Below are 27,095 nucleotides of genomic sequence, written 5' to 3'. Positions count from 1 at the left end.
AAAGTTTCTGCTGTTGTATGTATATAAAGTATAGTTACTGAAACATACATCATGCTGACTCCAATGAAAAGAAATAAAGATTTTTTTTTTTCTGAAATTCTCTCCGTGGACTTTTAGTGCCAGAGCTTCCAGCCCTCGCTGCTGGTGTGTTTCTGCCAGTTATATTTCATGAAAATAAGAGACTAGTTTTACTCTTCAGCCTTTTTATTTGGGAGAAAAAAAAAAAAGAATTCTCTGATCTATGGCATCATGAGCTCCACCCCACAAAGGAATTCCTACAACAGGAGCAGTATCTGCTTTGTAGCATGGAGAGAGCCCCAGCATTCAGACTTCTGAACCACTCCCTGTTGCTTCAGACCCTAACACAGCCAAACCTTCCTTCCCCAGGATTAAAGTCCAGGCAGCAGGAGGAAGTTTCCTACAGGTGTGACCAAGAGGGATGAATCACATCTCCAGCCTGTGCCGAACATCTCTAAGTTGCTCTGGTCTTTGGCACAGCAGCAACAGGTACCCAAACAGAAAGTTCTGAGTGGTTTTTAATACCCTGGATTTTAGAAGTCCAGCACAAATGAAGAGCAGTACTTACAACTCCACAGAGCCAAAGTGTGTCATCTTAACTGCCATGTGAGCTGAAATAGGCTCTGACAAGGAGCTTATCTCTTTGGGCTTAGGGTCCACATACACCACTTCCATGTACTGCTTCACAAGCTGGGACAGGGCATTATTTACACACAGCCTTAAATTCTTCGGTAGATGAATTGACCTTGGCACAGACACCCAAAAAGAGGCATTTCAGGAAGTTAAAGGACAGCCACTCACACTGCATCTCAAGAGATGGATGTGAGAATGTATTTTTCCTTCCACAGTCAGGTGCTTTGTCAAGTTTGAAATATCACCAGTGGAACAGCAGATCCCACTTGGCTTGGCAAGTGGCTTTTTGTGACAAGATAGAACAGCAACATCCTGCCCTTTAAATCTATTCTGAGAACCCACCAGTACTGTAAAGTCTGCTGGCTTTTAAAGGCTAGAAAGCATTTTACTCAATTGCTTGATATCTTATAACCAACCTATAAACAGCCCCCTTTACCCCACCTTCCACACAACCTGCAAACAAAATTACCAAGAACTTAGGGGAGCAGCTTATCAAGTTACCAGCCAGGGTTAGCATGGAACTGCTGGGAAATGAAATAATCACTGAAATAACTGCTTCCTGCTAAAGCATGCACAACTTAAGGAAACTGCTAGGGTGCCATGTGGTCTTAGCCCCAGGCAACAGCATGTGAAGAAGAGAGAAACAATCACAAAACACATTTTATTCAAAATGATGATGCTCCTCAGAGATAGAATTGGCAGCTGCAGAGATCCAACTCCAAATCCTCATACCTGCACCCAGACCCATCCTTTTCACCAAGGAAAGGAGACTCCTGGGTCTAAAGGACAATCCTCACATGTGACATTGAAGACTTTTTCAGGTTCAAGTCAGAGCTCTGTTACCACAGACAGAGCTTCCTACTCCATGAGTAAATACCTTCTGTAAAGCTCTACTTCCAATAGCATGCTCACCACTTCCACACTCACCTGTATGTAGCTTGCATACACCAGAACACTAAAGCTTCAGCTCTGAGCAAATTCTTTTTCAAGACAAAACCCCCAAAACACCAGTACAAAGGGCCCTGCAGAGCAAGTGATCCCTGCCTGAATCCTCAGGGGCAGAACCAACACCCACAGTCCCAAACACACATTTCAGTTCACCCTTACACAACACCCCCCGTGGAAGTTTGTTGGTACTTAAAAGCACTCCAGGAGTTTCTCTCTGCACAAGATCAGGGGATAACTAAGCCTGGTTAACTGTGCACTGCACTTAACCCAAGAAACTACAGCAAAGGCAGCACAACTGCAGGTGGTAAGTTAAACAGTCTTATTTCTACTCACTGGACACTGAGGACCAGAGAGAAGAGGCCAGCTCACACTGGTCAGACATGAACCCCCCCCCATGCCCTGAGAAGGGCAGACCATCAAGATACAAGGGTATAACATCAGTTATTCCTGACACTGTCCACGGGGCTTGTGTGGGTACAAGAGAAGCCTGGGATGGGTCTGATCAACTTCACTGCACTTCCTACTCCCTGCATGGCACTGGGACATCAGGAGGGCTTCACCAACCACCACCTCCTTGTGTTTAAAGTGGAGGCACTAGAAGGGAGACTTACTGAGAGGCCCCAGCAGCATTTTCTTTCCTGGCAGTCAGACTACCTTGGTTATTAGAGAGAAGCCCTCTTGCAGGCAGTCTCTCTCACTGCAGCTAGCTGAGGCGAACTGGATCAAGACTTCTTCCTTGTCCTCTTCACCTTTAACACATGGAAGCACTGAAGATGTTAAGAGAAATACCAAGGCTTTACCAGCACAGTCAATGCAGAGCCAGAAGGAAGGGCTCGAGGGTATTGGAAAGTTTAAACAAAACAGCCAGTGTGACAATATTTTACAGCAGGTCATTTCAGGACACGTATTAGCTAGTCACAGAACCACCAAAACACGAGTACCAGGAGTCACTCTAGACTTTGTTGAAGAAAGGTGCTGCCAATGTAACTTGCTTTTGAAAAGTGTTTCTCTGTAAGACATTCCAAGAAAATGTTATGTAAATATTTTATTTTGCCTGTCATCCTGGACAAGAACATCTCACTTTCTGGGTCTTTTATTATTTAACATATTGAGAGTATGATTTATATGAAAACAAGCGTACAGTTCACCTTACAGGCTTTTAAGCTCTTCACTGATATTCCTCAGCTATTTCTCAAACCAGACAGCGAGCCAGAACTGCCCAAATCCCACTACAGAAATGGTGTTTTAGGCTTACAGGAACTTTTGTAGGTTTGGTTAAGGGTTATAAAAGTTAATAGCACTTTAAGTCTGAAGTACAACTTGTTACCACAGTCTTGGATTAAACATCAAGAACAGTAAAAACCAAAAAAATGAGGAAGAAAATACCACAAACAACAAAGATAGAATTCAGTGAAAAGCTTCCATTGCATACCTTCACCTCACAGTCATTCCTGATTAAGAAAAAAAAAGCTTTTAATGGGTTTTTTGTATCCTCAAAAATACCAGTTACCACCACAAGAGGAAGCAGTAGCATTTCCAGTATGCCAGCTGTCAGAGCACACACAGCAATTGCTGTCACACTAAGTTTTCAGGAGTAGAATGTAATCAAGTCGATCTGAGAAACACGCATATGGAAGGGACAGAGCATAACAACTGTGAAGATGAAGATAAAACCAAACCAAAACTCTATTGACATTTAGTACAACCAGACTCAGCCACTAAGTTTGGCAAGTAAACAGCAAGAAGTTACTGTTCTGGAACCAGAGATGGCTATCTGCCCTTTCAGCAAGGGCAGCTTTGCTCCAGCTTTCAAGCAAGCAAAGGTCAAGAGGTACACACTCTGCATATGCACAGCAATTGTATTAATGAAGAAAACATGGAAACTGAACCCTCACACAGATAAGCAAACTAAGGAAGCAGCTCTTTTGTATTACCAGGAGCTCTGAAGGTCTGGTGTAGCCTCAGAAATGCTTTTCATCCAGATGTTAACACACCACACATTACATTGTGCAAATCTTACAAGGTCTTTGATAGCAATTACCCAGATTTGTATTTTATTTTCAGTTTCATCTTCTTTCAGAGGCAGCAGACAGCATTCAACATCATAATACCAGGACAGGCACGTTCTGTACTTCTGACACATATGTCATCCATCTACTTCAGGTCTGGTAGAAGCAGGGGATTAAATAAATGCCTAAACTGCAAAAATAACTCTTACATACAGTAGTTTGAACTATAAAGGATGTGACAGAAGTAGTTCTGTTTTTTCAGTTCTACTCTTGAAACATCTGTAAAAGGGCTTGCTTGCCCAGCCTCAAATCAAAGGTATTAAATTCTGCATCCAAAAAATACTTATTTTCAGCAATTTGAATGCAGCCAAACTGATGAACAGAAGCTTCAGCTGTGATCAGCTCTACCTAGTAAACCTAGTGACTGAAGGAAGAGCTTCATGCCCTTGGAAAGATTCCAACATACTCTTGACTTGATAAAGCAAATCTAGACCTTTTTTATTTTTTTTTTAAACAATTTGCCAAGACTGGAATGAAAGATAAATAGAAGGCACAACAATTTTGCTTTTTTTTATACAAATACAAACTAAACATGAAAAAAACTTCCTATTTCCATAAAAAATTTCACAAGTTCAGGAAAAGTGTTTTAAGAGTCAAGTTCTAGACATTTAAAACCTATCCCACAATCCAAAATTTTAAAGTGGTAAAACAGTAGTTCAAATTCCTCTCCGTGATCACGTATCAAAAAGAAAAGAGTTTCTACAGATACCCATTATTCCACTTTTACAGCGCCACAGAGAAAGGTCAATGTCAATTTTTCAAGTGGCAATATCTCCAGACCAGAGGATGTTCATATGACCCTCAATGAATAAATCAATAGTTTCCTTTTTCTGCCCTTGAAATACTTGCCAAGTACTAGGTTTTCCTACAGGCTCTTGAACGCATGCACGTGAAATATTATTCCACTGACTGAAATGCACCCAAATTCAGTAGAAAGGGGGGGGGAGAAAAAAGGGGAAAAAAAAGTAAAGCCATTCCTTTAGGAAAAACCACTGGTACCAAAAAAATCCAGTCCATAAGTTTGAAGTGAACAAGAAAATTCAGTTCTTTTCTTTTTAAAATCCACTTTTCCTAAAATGTTGTTCCACAAAGCTGGAATCTGGGACAAGGACTAGAAAAAAAAATTCACAAAACCATAACACAAACAAAAAAAAGGGGCCAAAATAGTATCAAACGTAGCAGTCTATAACAGGCTAGGGCCACATTCCAAGATACCCAAGGCTGAAATTCACAAATCTGCAGGAAAAAGGGTTTGCGCCACCACGTCAACATCTGCGATGATGCATTCACTGGCGTTGCCCAATCCCCCTTCCAGCTCCAAATCCTGGCTTCTGGGACATTCCTCCACGTGGAGGCCCTCGAATCCCACCTCCCAGCCCCCCACGAGTGCCTCCAGGTCCACGTGGTCTGTTATCTCTGCGGTCACCCTCCCTGGCAGCTCTTGTTTTCTTCTCCTCCACATTCAGGCGCACCTCTCCCCTGAACATGATGGGCTGCAACAAAAGCAGAGAGGTACTTTCATTAACGACTCATGTCGAGCAGATTTCTGCAACCTCCTCTCATATCCTCTTCTCCAAAGCAAACTCAAGTGTTTTATGACTGGTTACTAGAAAGTTACCCTAGTCAAACTGTGCACCCAGTCTTGTGCTTTACTGGAAAAAATATTAAAAAAAGGTGTGAAAGAGCAGCACTTGAGAAACAATCTAAGGCTTATCACTGAGCTTTGACACATTTACAGAATGATCTGAACTATTAACAGTAGCCTACTTTCAATGATATGTGGCAATTAGCAGCCTGCCACCATGCAGAGTCCCAGCTGATTTTTTTTACTGCATAAACTCAGTCAGATCCTCCCTGCCACCTTGCTGTGCAGGCCAGTGAAGTCTTTCACTTAGGTCAAGCTCAATTCTTTAGAGCTGTAGCAGTAAGTGGTCACTTGATTGGGAAACATCCCCAAAGCAGACAGAGGAACAGACCACATCACGCAAACCTCATTGCGGACAAGATGAGGTCTGCAAGAATCCAGCAACTACAGGATTAAGGACTCTGGTTTCAAATTGCTCCTGCAGTTGCATAACAAACAAGAAAATAAAAGCCTGATCCATCATTGGCACAGGCACAATGCTTTCTCATCACATGAAAGCTGAGCTATTCACTTCTACTGGACTGTTAGTGGAACAGATCTATGGATGAAGCACATCACCCTTCTCTAGTCATCTGCTGTACTGGACCAAAAGATCAAAGCCTGATGTTCCAGCCTGATTAACAACTGCATGTGAACTCCCACATTTCGCATCAGGCAGCAGACATCAGGTTTAGATCACTGGCTAACATCTACCAAAGCCTCAAACTCATTGATAGCCAGAGTCCTACTAATTCAGGACATGTTTGCTCAAAGCACTGGGCCCATTTGTGAAACAATTCACACTGTGGCTACTGCAAACAGAATTTAGCTGTTCAAAGTAGTGCAGGAGTGTTAAGCTTCTTTTATAGACAAGCCTATATTTATAAACAAACTTAATTCAGAAAAAACATGCCCATCCATAACAACTTAGACATTCACATGGGCTAGAAGATATATGAATGCAAGTCTATAATGCATTCAAAGTCTAACTGGGAAGAAGCCAGCATCCACTCTCTTCACTGGCCCCAGTTACAGCGAGTGGCACAGCTGAACAAGTAAACAAAGGCCACAAATTCCTCTGCTGAGTGTGCCTCTGGCATTCTCTGGACATGGCAGCCTGGCACTCACCTCTTAGCTACCTCTCCCATTGCAAGAGAGCACAAGAATGACCATCTCTAGTTCATTCAAACACTCAAACATGCCAGTTTGAGTCACTGCTGAAGGTGTTCACATAAAGCTTGTAGTTAAGAAATGGCTTCAGGACCCACTGTCACTACACTACCTGTTCCCACACATTCAGACCAAAATCAACCAAATTTACTCAAACTGCTTTTAGCCCTGCTTCAAGTCACCGATCTTGGACTTAACGCTGGAATTGCTCAGCCCAAAACAATAGGAAAACACTTGAGGAAGCAACTCTTTGTCAGTGTTCAGATATATAATCACCAGCTCCCTCAGAGATCTTCTAGGGCTGCTGGGCTTCATATGCACTAAGTCATCAAGCACTGCCACAAATGCTGGCAGCATCTCACAGGAAAGGTGTCTAACACCACATGAAATATCCTAAACTCAGATCCAATCTCAACACTTAATCTGTACTCAAGCTAGCTTACTGCACAACTGCTATGGCTGCTATGGTGCCTCCAGATTCATTGTCTATCACAATGCTGTACAGCCATGGGGTACACATTCTGCATTAGCAATCACTGCTAACGAGCTAAGCAGGTACCTACTTTGTTAGCGGAAATTCAACCTGCACACAAGCATAGCTTCTCCCTTTCAAACAAACTAGATTCTACTTGTCCATCAAGTCAGACTCCCCCTTGCCTTTCTGAAAGCTTCACCTGCTTCCTGTGTAGAGCTCAGCAGCTTCCCATTGGAAAAAGCTTCCATAATAAATAAATTCATGTTCACATAAGTTATTATGACCTACTTCAACAAAAAGATTCAGTCTGTACAAATGCTGCACAAGAGTTAAGGTAAAAGGAAGAAAAGACATCCCACCTACTTTAAGATGTTTAAGGATAAAGGGACCAAGTAAAATCTTTTCTTGTTAGAATCATCTGAAAAACATTGTTATTGACAGACCAAAACTCACTGACTAGAAGTTTATTTACCCTGTTGCTAAGGATCTTCTGAACTGGTTCAGGATCATCAAACACCACAAACCCAAAATTGGGGAGCTTCCCACCACTGTTGATGCGGAGTTCAACAACATTACCATAGCCTGCAAGAGAAAAGCCAAGTTCTTGGGTCATACATTAGAATGCCCTGTTGACCACGCCTATGGCCACAACCCCCTAACCCTGAGTGTACAGCAAAGAAACTAACTTACTTTGGAAAAAGTCTTTAAGTTCACTTTTATCCACATCATGGGGAAGGTTCCCAACAAACAGCTGATGACTGTCTGGGTATCTCACAATCCGTCTAGTTTCCACGTCACCCTGTTCACCTTCACGAACTTGAACAGAAAAGTAAGAGTTGTTTAAGAAAAGCCAGTCCCCACAATAAATGAAAGACAGAGTTAAGACCAGAATTAGCATTTCATTAAAAAAACCCAACAGAATTCACTCTATCCATTCATGCATTAAAAGAGATAAGCATTCTACAACGCAAACAAACTTGCTTGTGTATCACCTGACTGAAGCCAAGCACTCAAATGAAACTTAAGATTCTTCAGCAGAAAGAGTGAAAAAAGCTCGTCAGACATTCAGGCCAAGATCATCTAAAAATCACACCATCCACAAAGAAATCATTTGCTTACTGACAAAATTAATGAGATTTTAAGAGCTGTAATCATTATATTGCTTCCCCCAAACTATCAATCAGCAGAAGGCAGTTTATTCTTTGTAGCTTCTCTTACTTGGTCTAGGACCCCTCTGTGGTGGGATGTTTGTTCGTTGCTCCCTCACTCGCTGATCCCTCTGGGGTCTCTGAGGTGGAGTCTGAGATTCAGGCTTTGTCTCAGGGCGCGGCTGTGTCAATTCAAAAAGGAGTCGAAAGAATCAGAAATCACAGTAGGGTTCAGCTTTTAAGAGCTCACTAAGTAGTAACTGATGAAGTAACTTGAAAACACAGGAAAATAGCTCATCTCTCCTGCAACTAACTTGGCTTTTCTGCTACAGACATGTCACTTGACCAGCTAGAATTCCAAAGTTGCCCCAATTCAGTTACATACAGTAAAGAGTTCTCCCTAAGTGCAGTGGCAGTTGCACACATTGCATTACATAAATTCATTCAAAACAAAACCTCATTCACAAATAAGCAAAAAAATTAGAAAAGCTGCCTTTAAGAGGGTGCATCATTTTAGACAGCAGTTACATCCAGCACTTGTGTGAACATTCCTTGCTTTTCCTCCATGAGGAACAGCTTCTCAACCAAAAAGCCAAGGAATAAAGTTTGAAGGCTATCATGAGACACTGGATTTGAAAGTCTTTGGGGGTCTCAGAATTCAGATCATAAGCGATTAGATTTCACTATATTTGTCCACACCTCAGTTTACTGTCAGCCAGTTTAGCATTTAAACTTCTCTAGGTACTGGATTCCTACCTGTGAGACCGGCACTTTCACAACATGAGGTGGTATTCCTGACACTGGAACAGCTCCACTGGGAGGAAGGTTCTTACTGGTTACTGACGCCCAGGAAAATGTCTAAACAAAAAGAGAGTGAGATGATGACTAACTGAACTCCAGATGCTTTTATCTGTCTGAACTATATTCCTGATGGTACAGCTAACAGATACAGGGTAACAGTAACAAGTTAAACTGTCCTTGAAATCCTGGATCCAGCCACTACATTTTCCCACAACTTCCTTTCAAAAGACTTAGTGTAACAACAATGGACTCATACTTCTAAATTCTACATGGAGTTGAAATAGGACACAGCAGTGGCCTAAGACCAAGTATCACATCAAGGTTAACCTAAGTATTAGCTTCTTGAATACCCATTTGTCTGCATTTGCCTCCCTTAACACTGAAGGGTGACAAAAATCCTCAGGTAGAAATAAAGTAAAATTTCACCCCTTTTTGTTGAAAGGGGTGAAACATTCAGCATGTTGGTTGCAGTCCCTTTTAGACTTTCAGCAGCTCTGTTTGCAAAGAATGCAAGCCTCCCACTGCTGCCACAGCTCCCAAACCTACCAAATATACAAAGACTTATCTTGGCTGCCCATATATTTTAACCAACTAGTTAATTTCAACTCCCTGTTATTATACAGAAACTAATGGGAAGGGGGCAACTGGTCATGAGAAGAGTAGCTTGGGCATCAGGGAAAAGAATTACAAAGCATTCAACACAATTCCAGATGTTTTTCCTTTGGCCAGATTGAATCATGCACTGTAAAACAGGAGTGTCAGGTACACCAATGACACCACAACACAGAAGAGCCACGCACTGTCATTACCCTGGAGTCTTCCTGCACTGCAGGAGCTGGATCAGCAGGAGCTGGAGAAGGGCTCTTTTCCACAGTCTCTTCTGGAGCTGACTCCTCTAACACCGGCTCAGATTTTTCTTCCTGTGCCTCTGGTTCAGGTTCCTGCTCAGGTTCTGGCTCTGGCTCAGGCTCTGCCTCTGCAGCCGTCTCTTCCAGGTGTTCCTCAATATCATTACTATTAGCACCACAAAAAAGCCAAAACAGAGAGGTGGTATCATATTTGGCTCTATTATTGCATGGTAAGAAGTGTTAAATGTCCAATACAGAAGTCAGGTACATTGCATTTGAGAGGAAGAACAAGGCTAATCTAAGGCCACCCTGCAAGTTTCACAGTGGCACCCTAGAGAGCAGCAAAAGCATTACTACTGAAAATCTAGAGTCTCTGCATTCAGCCTAACAGCACTTTGGTTTCAGCTGCCAAATAAACTGAAATCTTTTGACTATCAAAGAGGAAATATCATGAGTAGGAATTAATTCATTTGACCTGTTCTACAAGTAGTCTGTATTACACAACATCTGACTTCATCTAGTAAGGTATTACCTGACAGCCTGCTCATAATAAGCACCAGTATCATCAGCAACAGCCTCAGGTGTCTGCTGTCTTTCCTCAGGTTCCTCCCCTTCCTCCTCCGATTCTAAATGAAGTTAGAAAAGGGAAAAAATACACCACACATTTACTACTCAGTTCCAGTGTTGGGCATCTTCTGTACCATGCAGGTAAAGTCTCTGCTGAGCACATGCAAAGCACTATGGAGATGTGACATGGAACAGACACTTCTCTCTACTTCTGCTATCACATCCATTACTCAGTTTTGGTGAAGGTCAAACCAAACATTCCAAGTATTTTGGAGATTTATAGCCTACAAATCTGACTGTCACTGCTAAAATAAGTCTTACTGTTCTTTTAATAGAAACAGAATGCATGTCAAGTCCTTGCTGGAGTGCAAGGAAACTACTAGCAAGGAAAAAACCTAGAAGAACATGAAGCTTAATGCTGATCTGAATTGTCCAGCAAGAAGATTTCTTCTGATCTAGGAATGGACCCAGAAACAAGCACCAGTAGCAAGATAAAAAAAGTTATTCCTACTTACCCTCTGGAGGCTCAGTATCAGAATCACCAAAAACCTCATCTTGGTAGCGGAAAATATCATTGTGAACATAAAACTTGTTTGCAACAGAACCCTAGAAGCAAATGAAAGGGAGGGATGGATTCAATTACATCAATTTCAGTAATTTAAAAACTGAAATAATAAGAAAACAAGAAGAGCTGAAGTCACTCTTCCCACATAAGATCAGTCCAAACTTGCCTCCAACAATGTGTGTTATTCAGGAAAAAGACAGATGAATCATACTAGCAAGTTAAGTATGCATTGAACAAGTAGAAAATTTCATAGTAGTGCTTTTAATTCCAGTAGCTCACAACACTGAAGTAGAAGCAAGAACTTTTGAGGTCTAAAGTAACAGTTCTTAGCTCCAAGTCAAACTGAGAAATAAAGCAAGCTTTCAAATCTCCTTTTTTCACTGTAATTCCCAACTATGTAAATGTTAAAAAAAACACCCTTGAGGTAGCTTTTTTTAAAAATAGGTAGATCAGCATTTTGTATGACAAAAGAGTCTGGAACCCATGTCTTGATTGACAGGAAGTACTTTACTGGCTCTTTTCATTAAGGGTACCAGTGGCTAGGAACACAAATCAAAGATAAAGTAACTCTAACACTTAAAATACACATTGTACATACCAAATAGCCAAAAGTTATGTTAATCTTGAGTATCATAATTACAGCTGTAAATAGCCTATGACCATATAGAAGTAGCAGTTTCCAAAGGAGTTTGCAGTGCACTGCTGCTGCATTTTGTAGCAAACTGCCTTTGCAGTCTGACCCCTATTCCAACACTGAGCCAGACAGGCCTTATCAGTCCTGACATCACTCTAATAGCAGGAGCACTCAATACCACATACCTCAGGTGCAAGTACAAATGTTTGCATGAACCTGCGCACAGGCTGCATGTTATTGGAGAGCTCTCCCATCACCTGCACTACAACACCATCATTGAGAGTAGCATGGGCATCCACATGACGAATCTTTGTGTGGCAATCCTTGAAGTTTAGAGACAGCACTTTCTTGTGGATATCCTGTGAAAGATGGTATACAGATTACACTGCAGAAGCCAATTCTGCCAAGCCAGAAGCTTTCAAAAAATACAGAAGCATAAACTACTGTTTCAAAATATATTCTGTAAGGGAGAAAGCATGGCAGCATGCTCTAACTTTGCTTTGCAAGCAATTTTACATTATGATCTTTAATAGAGGAAACATTTATCTTGCCTAACTATTGCTGTTGACAGTTACATAGTTCTCTAAAAAAAACACAATAGGGAGAGAAACCACTTGGACAAAGAAGGATGAATCACAGCTGGATATGTTGTCTCTTTTCTGCCACAGAAGTGATAAAATGAAGGAAATAACAGTAACGTTTTTAAAGTGCTTACAGATTGCCCATAGACTGCATCAGCTGGTTTTCCATTGGAATCCAATCCACCATGGACATAGGAAGAATTCTTTCCATAAAACCTGTTGGAAAGAAGTATTTTTACACTAAGCTTTGTTACATAAGAACATTGAGCCTCTACATTAGAGTGCATTAGGAGCAATACACTCTCAAGCAAGTTTTCTCTCGGAAATACTGGAATACAGCCATACAAATCCATAATGCTGTTAAGTGATGTGGCGTAGGGCAGGGTGTTGATCAGAGGGAAAATACAAAGTTCTCCTGCCATAAGCTGTAGCATTCAGATATGTCCAGTATCTAAGCACCAACAGCCAAAACCAGAAGATTCAGAAAACAGACAATCCAACCCCATTAAAGCAACATAGCACCCATAACAGCCTGGACACCAAAGGCCTCCACTCAAATTCTAGTTTGAAGCTTGAGCAAGGAGCAGTGGTACTGTTTTGTTCATCTACAGTAAAGAACGTACTGCAAGTAAACCTTCCATTTTACAGCTGAGGGATTACAAGCTAAAAACGTCATAGACATCACGGGACTGCATTCAGTTTGCAGATAAAAGACTGGAACAGAATTCCATGGCACATTGTAAACTTTCCTCTGACCCCAAGATATGATGTCAACTGTCCACCAAAGTGCAGCAATGCTCTGAATAAACATTCCTGAGATTGGAAGAAGTTTAGAAATCGTTTTCTAGCTACTTAAAGCACAGCAAAACAATGCATATCCCCAAAAAAACCAAGAGGTTTGTTCTAGCAATGTAGGATACCTGTCCAATCAAACAGTACAGATTTGTTTAGATAAGAGATTGTAGATCTGTCCACATTCATAATTTCTGATTTTCACAGAATCCTTTGGGTTGGAAAAGACCTCAAAGACCACCTAGTTCCAACCCCCCTGCCATGGGCAGGGACGCCCTCACTAGACCAGGTTGCCCAAAGCCCCATCTAACCTGGCCTTGAACACCTCCAGGGATGGGGCTTCCACAACCTCTGTGGGCAGCCTGTTATAGTGCCTCACCTTTAAGAAAGAGCTGCTGGTATAACAGACATACCAATATACAAGCATGCACTATTTTCAACATTCTTCCTCTAGCCAGGAGGCATTGTTATCTAAACAAATTACAAAAATGCTTAAGCAAATATTTATTGAACTTTATATTGATTACAGCCAGAAGTAACAAGGAACACACTTTTGATTTACTTTTTTTGTTTAGAATACTCACAGAGCAGCATTTCAGTAACAGCTAGAACACAGAATCTCTGCCATCTTTATTATCCTTATTTTAACCTAGCTGATCAAAACTTCAAGGAAACTACACCTAGAGTCTGTTCTGGGTAAATCAGATTTAAGTGTCCAAATTCAGCAAGCCAAGATGTCTTAAGTAGTTTATTCACCAATTTTAACATACAAATTAAGAAATCCACACACAGCCAGGTCAAAGCGAAGCAGTTTTACCTGTGCAAATAGTCAGGTGCTTGGTTCAGCAGAGTATAGTACTGCCTGACGAATTCCCGCCCGACCAGCAGGGGACTTGGCTTCTCCATCACCATTTCTTTGGTCAACTGAAAGCTATGGAAAAACCAAAAAGGGTCTGTAAGACACAAGCATTTCACATTGCTGTTGCCATACTGATTGCGAAATCCAAATAATCCCAGTGGAAAACGCACACCAAAACCAGTCAGATGCTTTATCACAGTCAGCAGTTTAACCAATACATTTTCAGAGTCACCAGTCTTTCAGAGTCTTCTCAGGAGAGGACTGCTGGGTACCAAACAAGCAGTGGGAGAGGCTGCACAGGCAAGGGAGGTTACCTCATAACACAACAGTATTTAATCATCCTACATACCCTCAGTAAAAAGCAGGTGGCAAGCAAGGATGGTTCTTCAAGAGGATTTGCTAAGTGGCTAAGTCTTTTACATTCGATGCAAGTTCTACTTACCTCACTTGACTTCACAATCAGAATTAAAAGTCAGATGCTCTAAGTCAAAGCCTGTGGTGCTGTATTAAGGGCATTTTTTAAAGGTCAGAACAAGTCTGATCTATTTTTACCAGCAGCACAGCACTCCTTGCTTCTGAGTGACAAGCACTGTAGATGAATATCGGATTATATTAAAATTACTAAGCTACAAACAAATGCACGCTGCTCTTCCTTGCTTGTATCAAACTCAGCAAGTCACCTCTCAAATCCAAAGACCAGTCAAATGAGCAGCACCACCCATACCTAGGCCCAGGGACAAATCAATGTAGGTACCTTGTACCTAATTTCCATGGATACACAAGTTACAAAAAGAAATCTCTTGCAGGTAGATTACACAATATGTATCCCTTTTCAGTCTAGGTCAGCCAAAACCAACGTACATTCCTGTGTTGCCTTGCTTTGAAATACTCATATACACTGTTTAAATTCATACAAAATAGGTTCAAAGTAGTATGGAAAAACACTTGATACCAGAGCATATTCTTGCTACTTAACACAGAAACAAAGGCAGATTTTCTGCTTCATAGTCAATTATACCAACAGGCAGCAGAACGGACACTTAGACTGTGTGTGATAGCTAATTTTCCAGGCTCTGTACTAGTGACAGTAAGACTAGCAGAAGTATCGCCTACAAGTCAAGTAAGTGCATTCCAAAGGGCCATTAAAAGGCCACAGACAGCAACTGAAAGAACTTTCTCCCTTCCCCTGCACAACACTTGCCTAAACACATGGTATGCAAATTGAATAGGCACATACTTCAGGTGTTGTGCAAATCAAAACCAATACACTGCTAGCTTGAGCACTCTAGAAAGCAATTCAAGAGTAATCATTTACTTATCCGCTTTTATTTAAGACTCCTAAACTATAAATAGCTCCAATAAGTGGCAGCATCAACTAAAAAAAAAAAAAAAGGAAGTCAAACTAAGTAGCTTTTTTGAACAGACTAATCCAGGTCAGAGTCTGCAAAGTTCACGACTAGGCAGTTATGTTAGGACAAGCTTTCTCTTGTCACCATACCTAGGATGCAGGATGCTGTTATGTAAACAGAGATACCCCACAACCATCATCTGAACGAGGTGGGGGGGGGGGAGAAGAAAAAAAACAGGTTGCCTCTCCCATCAAGTTGTACTAAAGCTTCTTCCAGTTTACCCAAGGAACTCGTTTGGCACTTTCATTTTATTTGTTGTATTTCAGAGATGTAGTCCTGTAAGTGCTAAGAAATTACACTGGACTACAGCTGACAGAGGTGACCTACTACAGGAGGGTTGTTACAGTTTCAAATGTACATCACCTATAGGACTGCAAAGGAAGTTAGAACCACTCTCCAGATGTGCCAGGAATGACAAACAGAAGCTTCAAACCTCAAAGCGCAGAATGTACAAAAAAAGACAGCATTGAAGAAAGTATTTTGGATAAATCTATGTCCAAAGCAACCTGGAAAATTCTTTACATCTCAAACCGTGGTCTAACACCCAACATGCTGCAATCAAAAGACACAAAGCAATGTTTAACCATACCAGCAAAACATACAGATAATATATTTGAGGATGCAATCACACCCAAGCTCCCAGCAATGGCCAGCATGCATGCACCCAGCTTAGGTGGAGATAGAGCACACGAATTCCTACCCTGGGAGGTATGCAGTTTAAGGTTCAAAGCAGAAGATATCACTAAAATGGTATTAACATGACAACAAAAATTGTTATGTTTTGCAAATATTGATGTGTTTTGCTCTGCTTTCAGCACAACATCCCCCACACACACTTCAACTCTGTAAGTTTAAAAATAAGTGTCTACTCATTCAATTTCTAATGGACTCTTCCTAAGTTTAAATACAGAGGAGAAAGATCTGACAGGCTCCAGAAGGCACATTCACAAGTGCGGGCTCTTTCCATAGGAAGCAAGTATAACACCAACATACAAGGAAGCGTTACTTGCATGATAACATGCAGAAAGGATGAGACCAAACACCTCAGAACTCAAAAAGGCTTTTGAACACATTGATCAGCTTTCTATTGCTTGAGGGTATCTTCAAGAGCTAACCACGCTGAAAGAAAGCGATACTCTGTGGTTGGGTCTGGCCTGCAGGAAGCGCTCAGATTCTACAGCCTTCTTTCATTTCAGGAAGCTCCCAGTACCTGTGGTTTTGAAGAAGCCTTCAAGTTATAAGCATAATCTATTAGATACAGATGTCCAGGACCAGGCACAGTCTAAAGTGATAAAAACATTAAAGATATGAACTTGTTTGCCTTCTAGTGCATATTAAATTAGATCCCTACAAAACAAAACACATCACAGGTAAACTAAGGCTAAGTTATTTGCACCTCTGCAGATTTCCTCATTTAACTTTGTTGCCTGTCAAGTGTTTAGGAAGCTCTACTGTTACAGGGAGCAGGACAACCCTAAAGCAGTGGGTGTAGAAATGCTGGACATCATCTGCATTTAAATGACAGTAATGGTGAAGCAATTAAATCTTGCCTCTGTGCTGTGAGTGTAGCTAGAAAGACAGTCCTACCACATCCCCCAAGATCACCATATAGAGTATGACAAGAGTTCTATGTAAAAAACTATGCTCATGTTGCTTTCCACTCCTCTTTCTGTATTTTTTTTGAGGGGTGGGGTGTGTGCATTTAATTTCTTTGTAAAGACTAATTTCCTTTGGAATCCAAGCTTATTCCTATAGATGTCAACAGGCAGGTCTTCTACTCAATTCGGTTAAGTGCTCTTTTGAGAATTATTTTCAATGGCCACTAGAATACAAACATACAAAGCTTGACCTCCTCAAGGTAAACTTTTACTTGTAGCACTCAAATCTCAACAAATCATGTAGCAAAAGCTCTTTCATCAGCCTGCTCTTCATCAGTGGAAGATTACTCACTTGTATTAACTCACTAGCACTGTCATCTTCAATGCTGTTCTGAGCTGTCCCAGCACTGTACCAAAGACACGACAATGGCTTGTGCTGATTATGCCTGTCACTTACATGCTAAAAATCAAAAGGCTTCCCTAATGGTGGAAAAAATTCTCAGAACTTGTAACACAGAAATAGGAATAGCAGTGTCCAGTTCTCATTAAGCAGATCTGAAAAGAAATGGGGAAAAACCTCTATGTGACCTAATCAGAGGATGACAACAATCTGGTTTTACTCCTGCTGCACCTGCTGCTACACTACCAGTTGCCATCTGTTCTTTCCTCCAGCCAACACAACCTGAATGATAGAAGCCAAGCATCTCCAGAGAGATACTTGCTTCCTACCACTCATGAGTAGTTCATTACTCCACTATTCCTTGACCCAAGAATAACTGCAAATAGATTATACTGTATTTCTACTGTGCAGAACATAATAGTACCAAATGCTTGAGCTGTCACTATGTTACTCCTGATAGAAGCTTATCCACACATTTGTGTGTCAACTGAGATAGTGATGGAAGGGTGTAAACTGACAGGAAAAGCTGAAACTTTGAACTTACAACTCATTCATAAACATGCAATCATATTACTTCAGATGTAAAACAAATTGAATCATTCCAATTACAACATATACACTAATAACTGAGCCCTTTCCTTAAGCCAAGAGACTTACAGGAAGGCAAATACCTCCTTTACAGTGGTTATCACCTGGCTGTGGAAAATTCCACCATCTGTTACAATGCTCCTACTTGGCAGAAAATCAATGCTAGGCACTGAATTTCTAAAGTATGTTATGCAAATTGGAGCCATTTATGTAAATTTTGTATTAGTTGAATTTAGATTTGGGTCCACAAACCTGTTAGCATACTAGTAAGTCAGAAAAATAATAGACTCAATGCCTAACAGCTAGCATCAGCTAGTATTTTCTCACCAAATTGGTACACAGTGAAAGTGAACCAACTATTGCTGTCTCAACTCATTTTGTTTTGGAAACAAAACTCCTTGTTTGATTTAACCTTGTTTCTAACACGCTACCTAAACACAACAAGAATCTCTAATGAACATCATGCAGTGCCAAGGCTCTCAGGACAGCAGTGACTGCAGAACTCATGTAACAAGTCTGAGGATCAGACTCCAATGAAACAAAACCCACAAGTCAAAAAACTTTGAACTTCACTTTCTGAAGCATGTGGCAACCTTAACATCTTCTGTCAAGAAAAGCTTAAGTTCCAACAGAGAGATGAGTTAAAATTTACATTGGAGCATATTCTAAACTGACTATAGTTTGTTTTAACATCATCCTGTGCCTTTGTTCCCTGCCATCTTCATTTCTGTATTTTTGAACTTAAATTCCAAAGACAAAAGATCCAAAGTCACAGGCAGCATTATACTTCTGTTTGAATGGAATACTACACAGCAGATACAGGGAACCCACCTTACAGCAGTTCACTCTTTGGGCTATTCATGTGCTACATAAGGTGACACGCGACATTTCCAGGCCACCTCTATAAATTGGCAGCTTACAGAGTACAAGAACATGTCATGTTGTCACCCACCTCCATCCTGCTAATTACAGGTTTAATTAAAATATTCTCACACAGCCACTACACTGCTTCAAACAACCCTAATCAGCTTCTATGAAATACAATTCTGATCTACTATTTCTACTTCACCTCTAACCTTATAAAAGCAACTGACAGTACGATTGGTATGTTCTAAAGATGAAGATATTTCCCCCCCTCTAAACCAAACTTTTCATTCAACTCTACCCCCTCATTTTGACATCAATTAATTCTTTAACATGAAAAGGTTTTTTGACAATTTAAAACACCTAGAGAAACTCACATGGAAAAGAGGTGTCCCTATTGAAATACAACACAGTACAAAGCTGACAAACAGCAATTTTGCTGGACATTAAAGGTCTGGTCAATAGTTAATAGGATTGTGTAATTAAGTGTCATTTGGGATTTCTACAAGTTGCTTGGCAACAGGTGAGCATGTTCAAAGCCACAAACCATTTATCTATATGGCATAACCAGCACTAGAAGCAGTTACTATTGCTGCTTTGGACAAGAAAAAAACCATTACAAATAAAATCATGAAAAACACTCCATATATGCCTCTCACAAACATGCTAAAAAGTTAAATAGCAGTAAACTATTCCACTTAATTCCAACTCTCCATACATTTTACACAACTAGCATCTCCTAGTGCTGGTACTGTGTGAGCTATGATACAAAACATTACAGAGTGAACAACACTAATGCCCTAAATTCACATCAATAGGCAAATTCTGACTGGTGATTTATATCACTATACCACCCTGCTCTCAAGTAGAAGAGTAATATAAAGCTTTACAAGGAAATGCAGATTTGAAACACTGCAAGATACCAGCTACACCAAGATGTGAGACACACTTCTTATTTTACTACAAGCATAACTATCTGAGGGGAAAATAAGGAAACATGCAGATGTTGACCCCAAGCCTAAATTATGAAGTGCTGAAGAAGCACCACCAAATGGGTAGGCAACAGATTTCCCAAAACACAGATCTACTTTAAAAAGCAGGTATCGTTCCATGCTTCACACTGGATGCAGGAGTGGACAATGTCAGAGACCAGAGTCACACCAATACACTCTGCATTTTATGAGAAGTCATTACAGACAGGTGCCAGCCTGCAATCAGTTATCTTCTCTATTTTGACAGATTCAGAGGGAAGGTACTCTGTTTGAAAGGAGTTACCTTAGAGGCAGCACTATTTTTACACTAGGCAAGCCACCTGGAAGCCAGAACCTGAAAGCTGAATGATGGGATAACCTATCCAATGACTAATGAAGTATCTGAAGATCAAATTGGAACAAGCTGTGGTGTTACTACCACTCAACTCTTAGTAGCATCTCCTGGAAACACTAAGATACACACAATCACCAGGAACTTCAGAAGCAGGCACTCCCCAAGCAAGACTGTAGCAGCGTGAAGCACTAGACATATCACATGCCCAGAGAAGCCTTTATTAATAATCTTCAAAACCAAGGCCTAATAAAACATGGGTCTGGATTCTCAAACATAACACTGCCATTTCTCCATTCACAACAGCAACTAGTATCTACCATATGACAACCATACAACGTACAGATATAGGTGTTGCCTAAATTTATAAGCTATTTGGAGTGTTAGAAGGAGCTGGGTGCAGCAACTGGAATGCAGCCTACTCTCTGCTTTATTATCCTAATGCTGCAGAAAGGCAGCACAATACTCAAACCCCTTTCTGAAGCTCTTTGAGACATACTGATAAGAGACACTAGATAAAAGCCAGACATTACACTAACATACGGATAAGGAAAATCAAATTAGAAACTTGAACTATTTTCTAATCGAAGTACCCAAGCAAGCAATCCAAATCTAAGCACAAGAAAAACATTTTCACTACAAGATTAAAAATAATTCAGAATTACATTCAACACTGCCCATCCTAGTACTGAAAAACCCCTCTGCTTGCCAGTGGCAGATGGGAAGCCTTACTCAGCAGCAGCACACAGCCCTTTAAACACTATAAGAATACAAATAAACAAGCCACGAATCGCTGCAGAAGAGCTGTCATTCTAGAAGTCACTCCATGTTTTTGCTAACAAACCCGTGTGATCCACAAGTTGATGGATACAATGGAGTCTGCCAGATTTTAGACAAAATTCAGTGCTCCTTATATTGTTCAGCTCTACAGAGATAAAGATTTCTACTGCTGTTATACAGAATCTAAAAGAACAGTGACCATATTGGAGAAATAATTTCTAGGGCATTAAGCAGAGAAACAGAATACAGAGGACTGCCTCACATATAACTTAACCTAGTCAAGACCAACATCTATACACATTAAGGACTGTTTATCTGGGGAACAAAAAAGATACTAGATACTATTCCTGGAGCTCGGGGCATAAAGGTCCAAAACCTGCAAATTGGGTCTTGTTTAAAAGGGTAGGAAAAAAATAATCTACATTAAAAAAATCTTTCAAATCTGTTATTAAAGGTAAGTGATATCACAACAGTTTCTCACCAAGTTGTTTTTCTTGGATTCACTCATCAAAACACTTTGCCTTCCCTAAGCAGCAGGCCTGTTCTAGTGTGGGTTTGGGAGGGTTTTTTGTTGCTGTTCTCCTTTCTAAAGCTGTCTCAACCGGCTTTCAATGTTCTCCTTTATCACAATCATCACCTCTATTCAGCAACACAAAAAGCTGGTGATACAAAGAGAGGGTGGATAACATTTCTGCAGAAACAGTGTAAGCGTTTGAGTCCTTGCTTAGAATTGGCAGCAAGAAACAGGTCTTACTGTAAGTTAATGTTTTTAACAGCTGCCCTTTGCCCATGACCCAGCAAGGGTCACCTTTCAGTACCAAATATCTGGAGTTCCCCTTTAAACCACAGCTAAGGTGTTTAGCATTACTTCTTGGAAGGTTCTACTGTACTATGTCACAGCAGAAAAATACTCAAGAGATATCCAAGTTATTTCTTATATTGCACAGAGTTTCACATGGAGTTTATTGCTTGTTTTTGTGTCAATAATGTACACTATAGATTTATGATAGGCTAAGTGAAATCATTGTCTTCTCATATAGAGCTTTGCATCTCTCAGTGAGTCACCAGAAGTTTCTCCTTTGTGTAATGAGTAGGAAAGGAGTAGGCAAGGTGGAAGCGCTAGAACTAAACACAGCAATTTTGAGTTCCTATTACTTAAGTTTTATTGCCTAAAACAAAAAACATGAAGCACCAAAGTAGACAGCTTATTCCTTGGTACTTCTAGATGCCAAAAAGGAAAGAGCCTGGACTGATAGCTACTTTGCTGAATCCTTCCTGTGGCAGGACTCTGCGATAAACAGACCTGCACAGAGTCACAGAAGCAAAACCTGAAGCTCAATCAGTATTTGGGGGTTTTTCATGAGCCAACTTCATCTGTAATAGGTCTCCCTACACAAGTGAGCCAGTATTTTTATCTTTAAAGCACATATAGACAATTGAATCATCTTCTGGTAATAGTTGTCCCCAGAACAGTCACAGTTGTCTGTCTGTACATGCACTAATGGCTTTGAATTCCTTTGCAGACTTCCAGCAGTATAGTTCTCGATTTCTGGGAAGCTGTAACCAGGTATGAAAGGCAGACAGCAGCATTCTTCATCCTTTCTACACTAGAATACTCTCAGGAGCTGACCGTATACTGTTTCAGTTTGATAAAGCTGGAAATAATCTTGCCACTGAAAAAAACTTCAGCAAAGCTTAAGAGGGACCTGTGGTAACATTAAACTGACTTCCCAAGCCTAATAGTAACATTTCACATCACCACAGAGATAGTTATGTAGCAATACAGAATAAAACTGTCCCTTGCAATTTGACGGTCCCAAAATTAGGTCCTCTTGAAAACCTGAGTTTCTCAAGAGTCTTGAGAATTCACAGAAGTACTCCTACATTTCTTTTAATAACCCTAAATCAGATTCTCATGAAGAAGCTCTCCTATACCTGGCTGAAGGACTTGCCCATTTCTAACTGGACCTATTCCAGCCTCATTTACCCTAGTTAGAAGTAGTATTTTTCTGAAAATTACATTTTAACCATGTAAATTTCAACCTAAAGGGTAGTAGGTCAGTGCTAGTCTGATTGATTTGTTTACTCTTTTTAATAAGAAAAAGACAATGAACTTTATGCCTCCAGACTGCTTTGCAATATAGTAGCTACTTAGACCCTGTAATTTTGCCATCAGAACAGGTTTTGTTTTGACATCCAAGAGGTGCTCCCAACAACTGGATGAAATTGGCAGCAGGTCCAGTCTTCTCCTAGGTCTGTGATTTTTCTGTTTGGATCCACTGCAACTTCTTAAAGTAAAAAGCAAAAGTTACTCAGCAGCAGTCAGAAGAGGCAGATTAGAACACCAAGGTACACAGACATTACAGTGAAATTCAAGCTCACTCCCACGTGGATTAAAATGACCAGGATTAAGATTTAATAAAATATTTTCTGCATGCCAAGCAACTAAGACCTGTAAAGAGTCTCAACTCCTTCACCTCTACCCATTTGTAGCCACTGAAGACTTTTAACTTTCATATATTGACTGAATCCTGGCACTAAAGGCTGATCCATCACAGAGTTGTTTGGCTGAATTTCTGTTTTGTTTTCAAGTGTCTAATAGCAGCCTTAAGTGAAAGAAGGAAACAGTACAGGGCAACTCAGAAGATGGCCACCAATACTTGAGAATACAGTACTTGATGTTTGCCTCAGCAAGGCATCAGGTTTGTAACAGATTATTTGTACATAGCTGAGAGCTTGCAATCTTCTAGCTCTGAAAGCAGTATTCCACCAGCTATGTCTTTCTGGAAGAGGCCCAGACTTAATACAACAGAACTAGGACCTCAGACCAGTATAATATTCACTGCCTGCAAACTTTTAGGCATTTTGGTTTAGTAGCTGAAAATAAAATTTGATTACTCAGTACTTACATGAGGATTATCAATTCTACTAGCAGTTCACTTCAACTCTGACAATTTTACATAGTTAGCTATAAAAAGAGTATAAGGCCTCCTAGACAAAAATATCACTTTTAGCTTTGCTTTATTTCAAGCACAGCAGCAGACAGACAGACAGCACTGGTGGAGCCCTGCTCTACATCGGCTTCCTCTGATTCTTCAGTCCTCATATTGTTTAGTCAAAGAAAAAGGTACAGATTCTAGTATTAAAAACTAGAATAAATTCAAACGTTCTCTAACTCAAACATGCCATTTATGCTAATCCTGTGAGTCCTCTCTCAATAGGTACTACAGTTATAAACAGCAGTATGTACTTATACACCATCTTTGCTTTGTTTTACTTCCATTAAAAACTATCCCTCTGTACCTGTTCACCTTATGATCCGCAGTGTGAGGAAGAAAACACTAGCTTACTGAACTGTTTCCTGCTTCATGAGGTGCATAAAGATTTCATGTTTAAATTAAGATTTTCAAACTTAAGAGAATCATCAACTACCTCAAACTCTAGTGATGCTGTTGTGCCAGCATCAGAATGAACAGCAGAGCAGTGGTACTCTGATGAGACAAGTCTTTTATGTTTTTGCTGTTCCTTAGACCACAAGTGAAAAAGAATCCCTACAGAAGATCCTGAAGTTTACACTTGACCTACATACACAAAGGAAATCTCGTCCACCAGGTCTTTTATCTTAATTATGTTTTCTAGCCTTCAATTTAAGGAGTTTACACTTGAAAGAATACAAGGCAGCAAAAAAGGTAGTTGCCCGATTCACACAAGTCAGGAACTGGAGACCACTATTCAGCATGTGATGTTAGAAGATTTACACTTAAATATATAAGATACTCATTTGCAAAGCTTACAGTGTTGATTTGGGTCTTTTTCTAGCCGATTTTGTATAATTATGCCTTCTAGCATGTTTCAAAACTGCCTTTCAGGCAAGGCAGTCCCTGGTACACGTGCCACTATCAAAAACATTGGGAGGTCTTCATCAAAGATGCTCTGTGGTACTGGAATATAAAACCATAAGCATATAAATACCTACAATTAGCTTTCAGTTTAGATGTATTTTCTTTCATTAAACTTTTTTTAAGCTAAACTCAGAACTTCACAACTAAAACACCCCAGGAAAAGGTAAGTTCAGTTCACAGCATATGAATATACTAGCATGAGCATCACAGAAGTATCACACAACTGTGTTTCACAAAATCATTAGACTTATTATTTACAGAGAGGGAATTAGAAAAGTGAAAACTTGGTCAAAGGGCAGATTTGAGGATACGTTTTTTAATGCAGTTTTTTGTCTGTCAACTTCTGCAAATCTCTTTACAACATCAATCTAAGTATTGTTAGCTAAACCAATCTAACACATACCCCTCGTTTACAGCACCTGAAAGCACTGGCTTTCAGAGTTTGATAGCAGTGTCCATAATTCCTAAAGCTGTCACTCCTAGCTGTGACAGCACAGGGGAGACAAAAATAGCATACCCTGGAAACATGGCCGCTCACTGCAAATGCTGCTTTCAACCAATTGTGGAAGCAAAAAGTATTTTCCTTGTAAAATACTTACTACCTGCACATAAGCCTTAACATAAAAGCTCACCAAGTAAGCCCCTTAAATTAGTAACACACTGGATTATCCAGAGAGAAACATACCCCAGAAATCTATGGAAGCTTTTTCTCTCCAGCAAGTTTCCCTCCAGCAAGTATATCTGGACCTAACAAGAGGCTGGAAAGTCTTCTTACAAGCACTACTTCCCATTTAAATCTTGGCTTAATCTCGGCTCCAGCCAAGGTCATGCAGTAAGTCAGGGTAAGATCTATCGCCTTTTCAAGCTATGACTCCCTACATCTACAAAGAGGAAGGGAAAACACCTACGATCTGATATACTGGTACAGGCGAGCTCACGACGCAAGCACCCGGTATTGTGTTACTCCCTCCATCGAAGGGAAAAAGGGGCTCTTCTCTGCTACATGCGAGGCTTCGGCCGCCTCATACCGACCCCCCTGCCCGCCAAAAATAAAAAGAGAAACCCAAAATAAACCCAAATAAAAGCCCCACAAAAACCCAAACCTCACGAAAATAACCAAACGCACCCCACACGTACAGAACAGGGGATGGAACAGCACCGGAGCCTTCAGAGCAGGAAACAAAGCTCGCAGTTGCACATCTCGACTCGCACAATGAAGACCCGTGAACAGCCGACTTCCCCCTCCTGCCCCCCCCCCTCCCCCCGCCAATAACGCTGCCTCCCAACCGCTGGCCGAGCGGCGCGCCGCTCTACCCCGCTCCCGCCTCAGGAGCCTCTGAGGGCGCCGCGGGACCGGGAGGTTCCTCCCGCCCGAGGCCCCGCTCCGGAGCCCCGCGGGGGGCTGCGAAAGCCCGGCCACGGGCTCGGGCGGGAGGGCGCTCGCCACAAAGCGCTGCCGGGACCGGGCGGGCCCCACGCGCGGGAGCGGGGCAGCGAGAGGCGCCTCCGCGTCGGGAGCGCGGGAGAGCCCCGGCGGCGGCCGCCCCCCCGCCCCCCCCCCCCCCCCCCCCAGCCCCGGCAGACCGCGGCCTACCAGTCGGGGATGGGAGGGAAGCGAAGGGAGAGAGCGCCTCAGGCTAGGCCCAGCGCGTACGGCGTGCGTACGGCCCGCAGCCGGCCGCAGCAGGACGGGGCCCTCCCGGGGGCCCGCTCACCCCCGCCCGCCTTGAACGGCACGCGGCCGCGGACCCCCCCTCTCACCTGCGGGCGGAGCGGGACGGGAGCGGGAGGCGCCGCTTCACCACAAGCCTGCCCGGCGGACGAGAAGCACCTCACGCAACGGCGTGCTCTGCCGCCGGCTAGATATATCCGGCGCGCAGCCTACCCCAGCGGGAGGTAGGTTGGCCAATCAGAGAACGGCGGCCCTTTCACTCGGATGCTAATTGGCCCGCAGCGGAAAAATAGGCGGGCAGAGAGTCGAGAGATAGCTCAGTCCACCAACCAGACGTCTCTCCTCCGCGGGGCAGTAAGCGCGATCGACACCAAAGAAGAACCAATAGGTGGTCGCGCTCCCACCGTCAGGGTGGGACGAGACCTGATGGATTTCTCCTTGAGCCAATGGAACGACGCTACCCGCGCTACCGCTCGCGAAGGGCGGGGCGAGCCTGACCCCGTAGTATGGTTGAACCGCACAGGAGCGCCCTTGAGAAGGTGGTGGTAAACCCCGTTATAGATCGGGGTGGGCCCCTCAGTGCGGCAGGGAGAGCTGCGGCCAATGAGAGGGCGCAGCGGGCCCTGACGGACAGGCCACCGCTTCGGCGTCCTTAAAGGGGCAGGCAGCCCGCCAAGAGGGGCGGTGCTGCGCGCCCAGCATCACCCCCTGCTGGAAGGAAGGGGACGGCGCCCAACATGGCGGCGGCGGCGGCGGCGGCGGCGGCGGCGGCGGCGGCGGCGGCGGCGGCGGCGGGGGGTGGGGACCTGCGGTGCTGCGGGCTGAGG

The 27,095-nt window shown here is 42.1% G+C and overlaps 1 protein-coding gene across 2 annotated transcripts; it reads right to left on the bottom strand.

Annotated features, from left to right (window-relative positions):
- Positions 1 to 4,081: 4,081 nt before the first annotated feature.
- G3BP1 (G3BP stress granule assembly factor 1) lies at positions 4,082 to 26,423 on the bottom strand. 2 transcript variants are annotated; one of them, XM_084268756.1, is made up of 12 exons: positions 26,358 to 26,423; positions 13,691 to 13,804; positions 12,216 to 12,297; positions 11,686 to 11,859; positions 10,817 to 10,907; positions 10,267 to 10,360; positions 9,696 to 9,900; positions 8,842 to 8,943; positions 8,156 to 8,267; positions 7,628 to 7,753; positions 7,410 to 7,540; positions 4,082 to 5,161 (listed from the first exon to the last, which is right to left on the bottom strand). In XM_084268756.1, exons 2-12 carry the CDS (start codon positions 13,783 to 13,785, stop codon positions 4,955 to 4,957), a joined length of 1,419 nt encoding a protein of 472 aa, XP_084124882.1. In that variant the 5' UTR covers positions 13,786 to 13,804; positions 26,358 to 26,423; the 3' UTR covers positions 4,082 to 4,954. The 2 variants fall into 2 exon arrangements, with proteins under 2 accessions (XP_084124882.1, XP_084124883.1); XM_084268757.1 differs by having other exon boundaries at positions 7,410 to 7,519.
- Positions 26,424 to 27,095: the final 672 nt, after the last annotated feature.

Source organism: Gallinula chloropus, assembly GCF_964237585.1.
Source record: "Gallinula chloropus genome assembly, chromosome: 10".
NCBI lineage: Eukaryota > Metazoa > Chordata > Aves > Gruiformes > Rallidae > Gallinula > Gallinula chloropus.
Note: the sequence above shows the minus strand (reverse complement) of the source record. Positions and strands in the feature narration are given on the sequence as shown.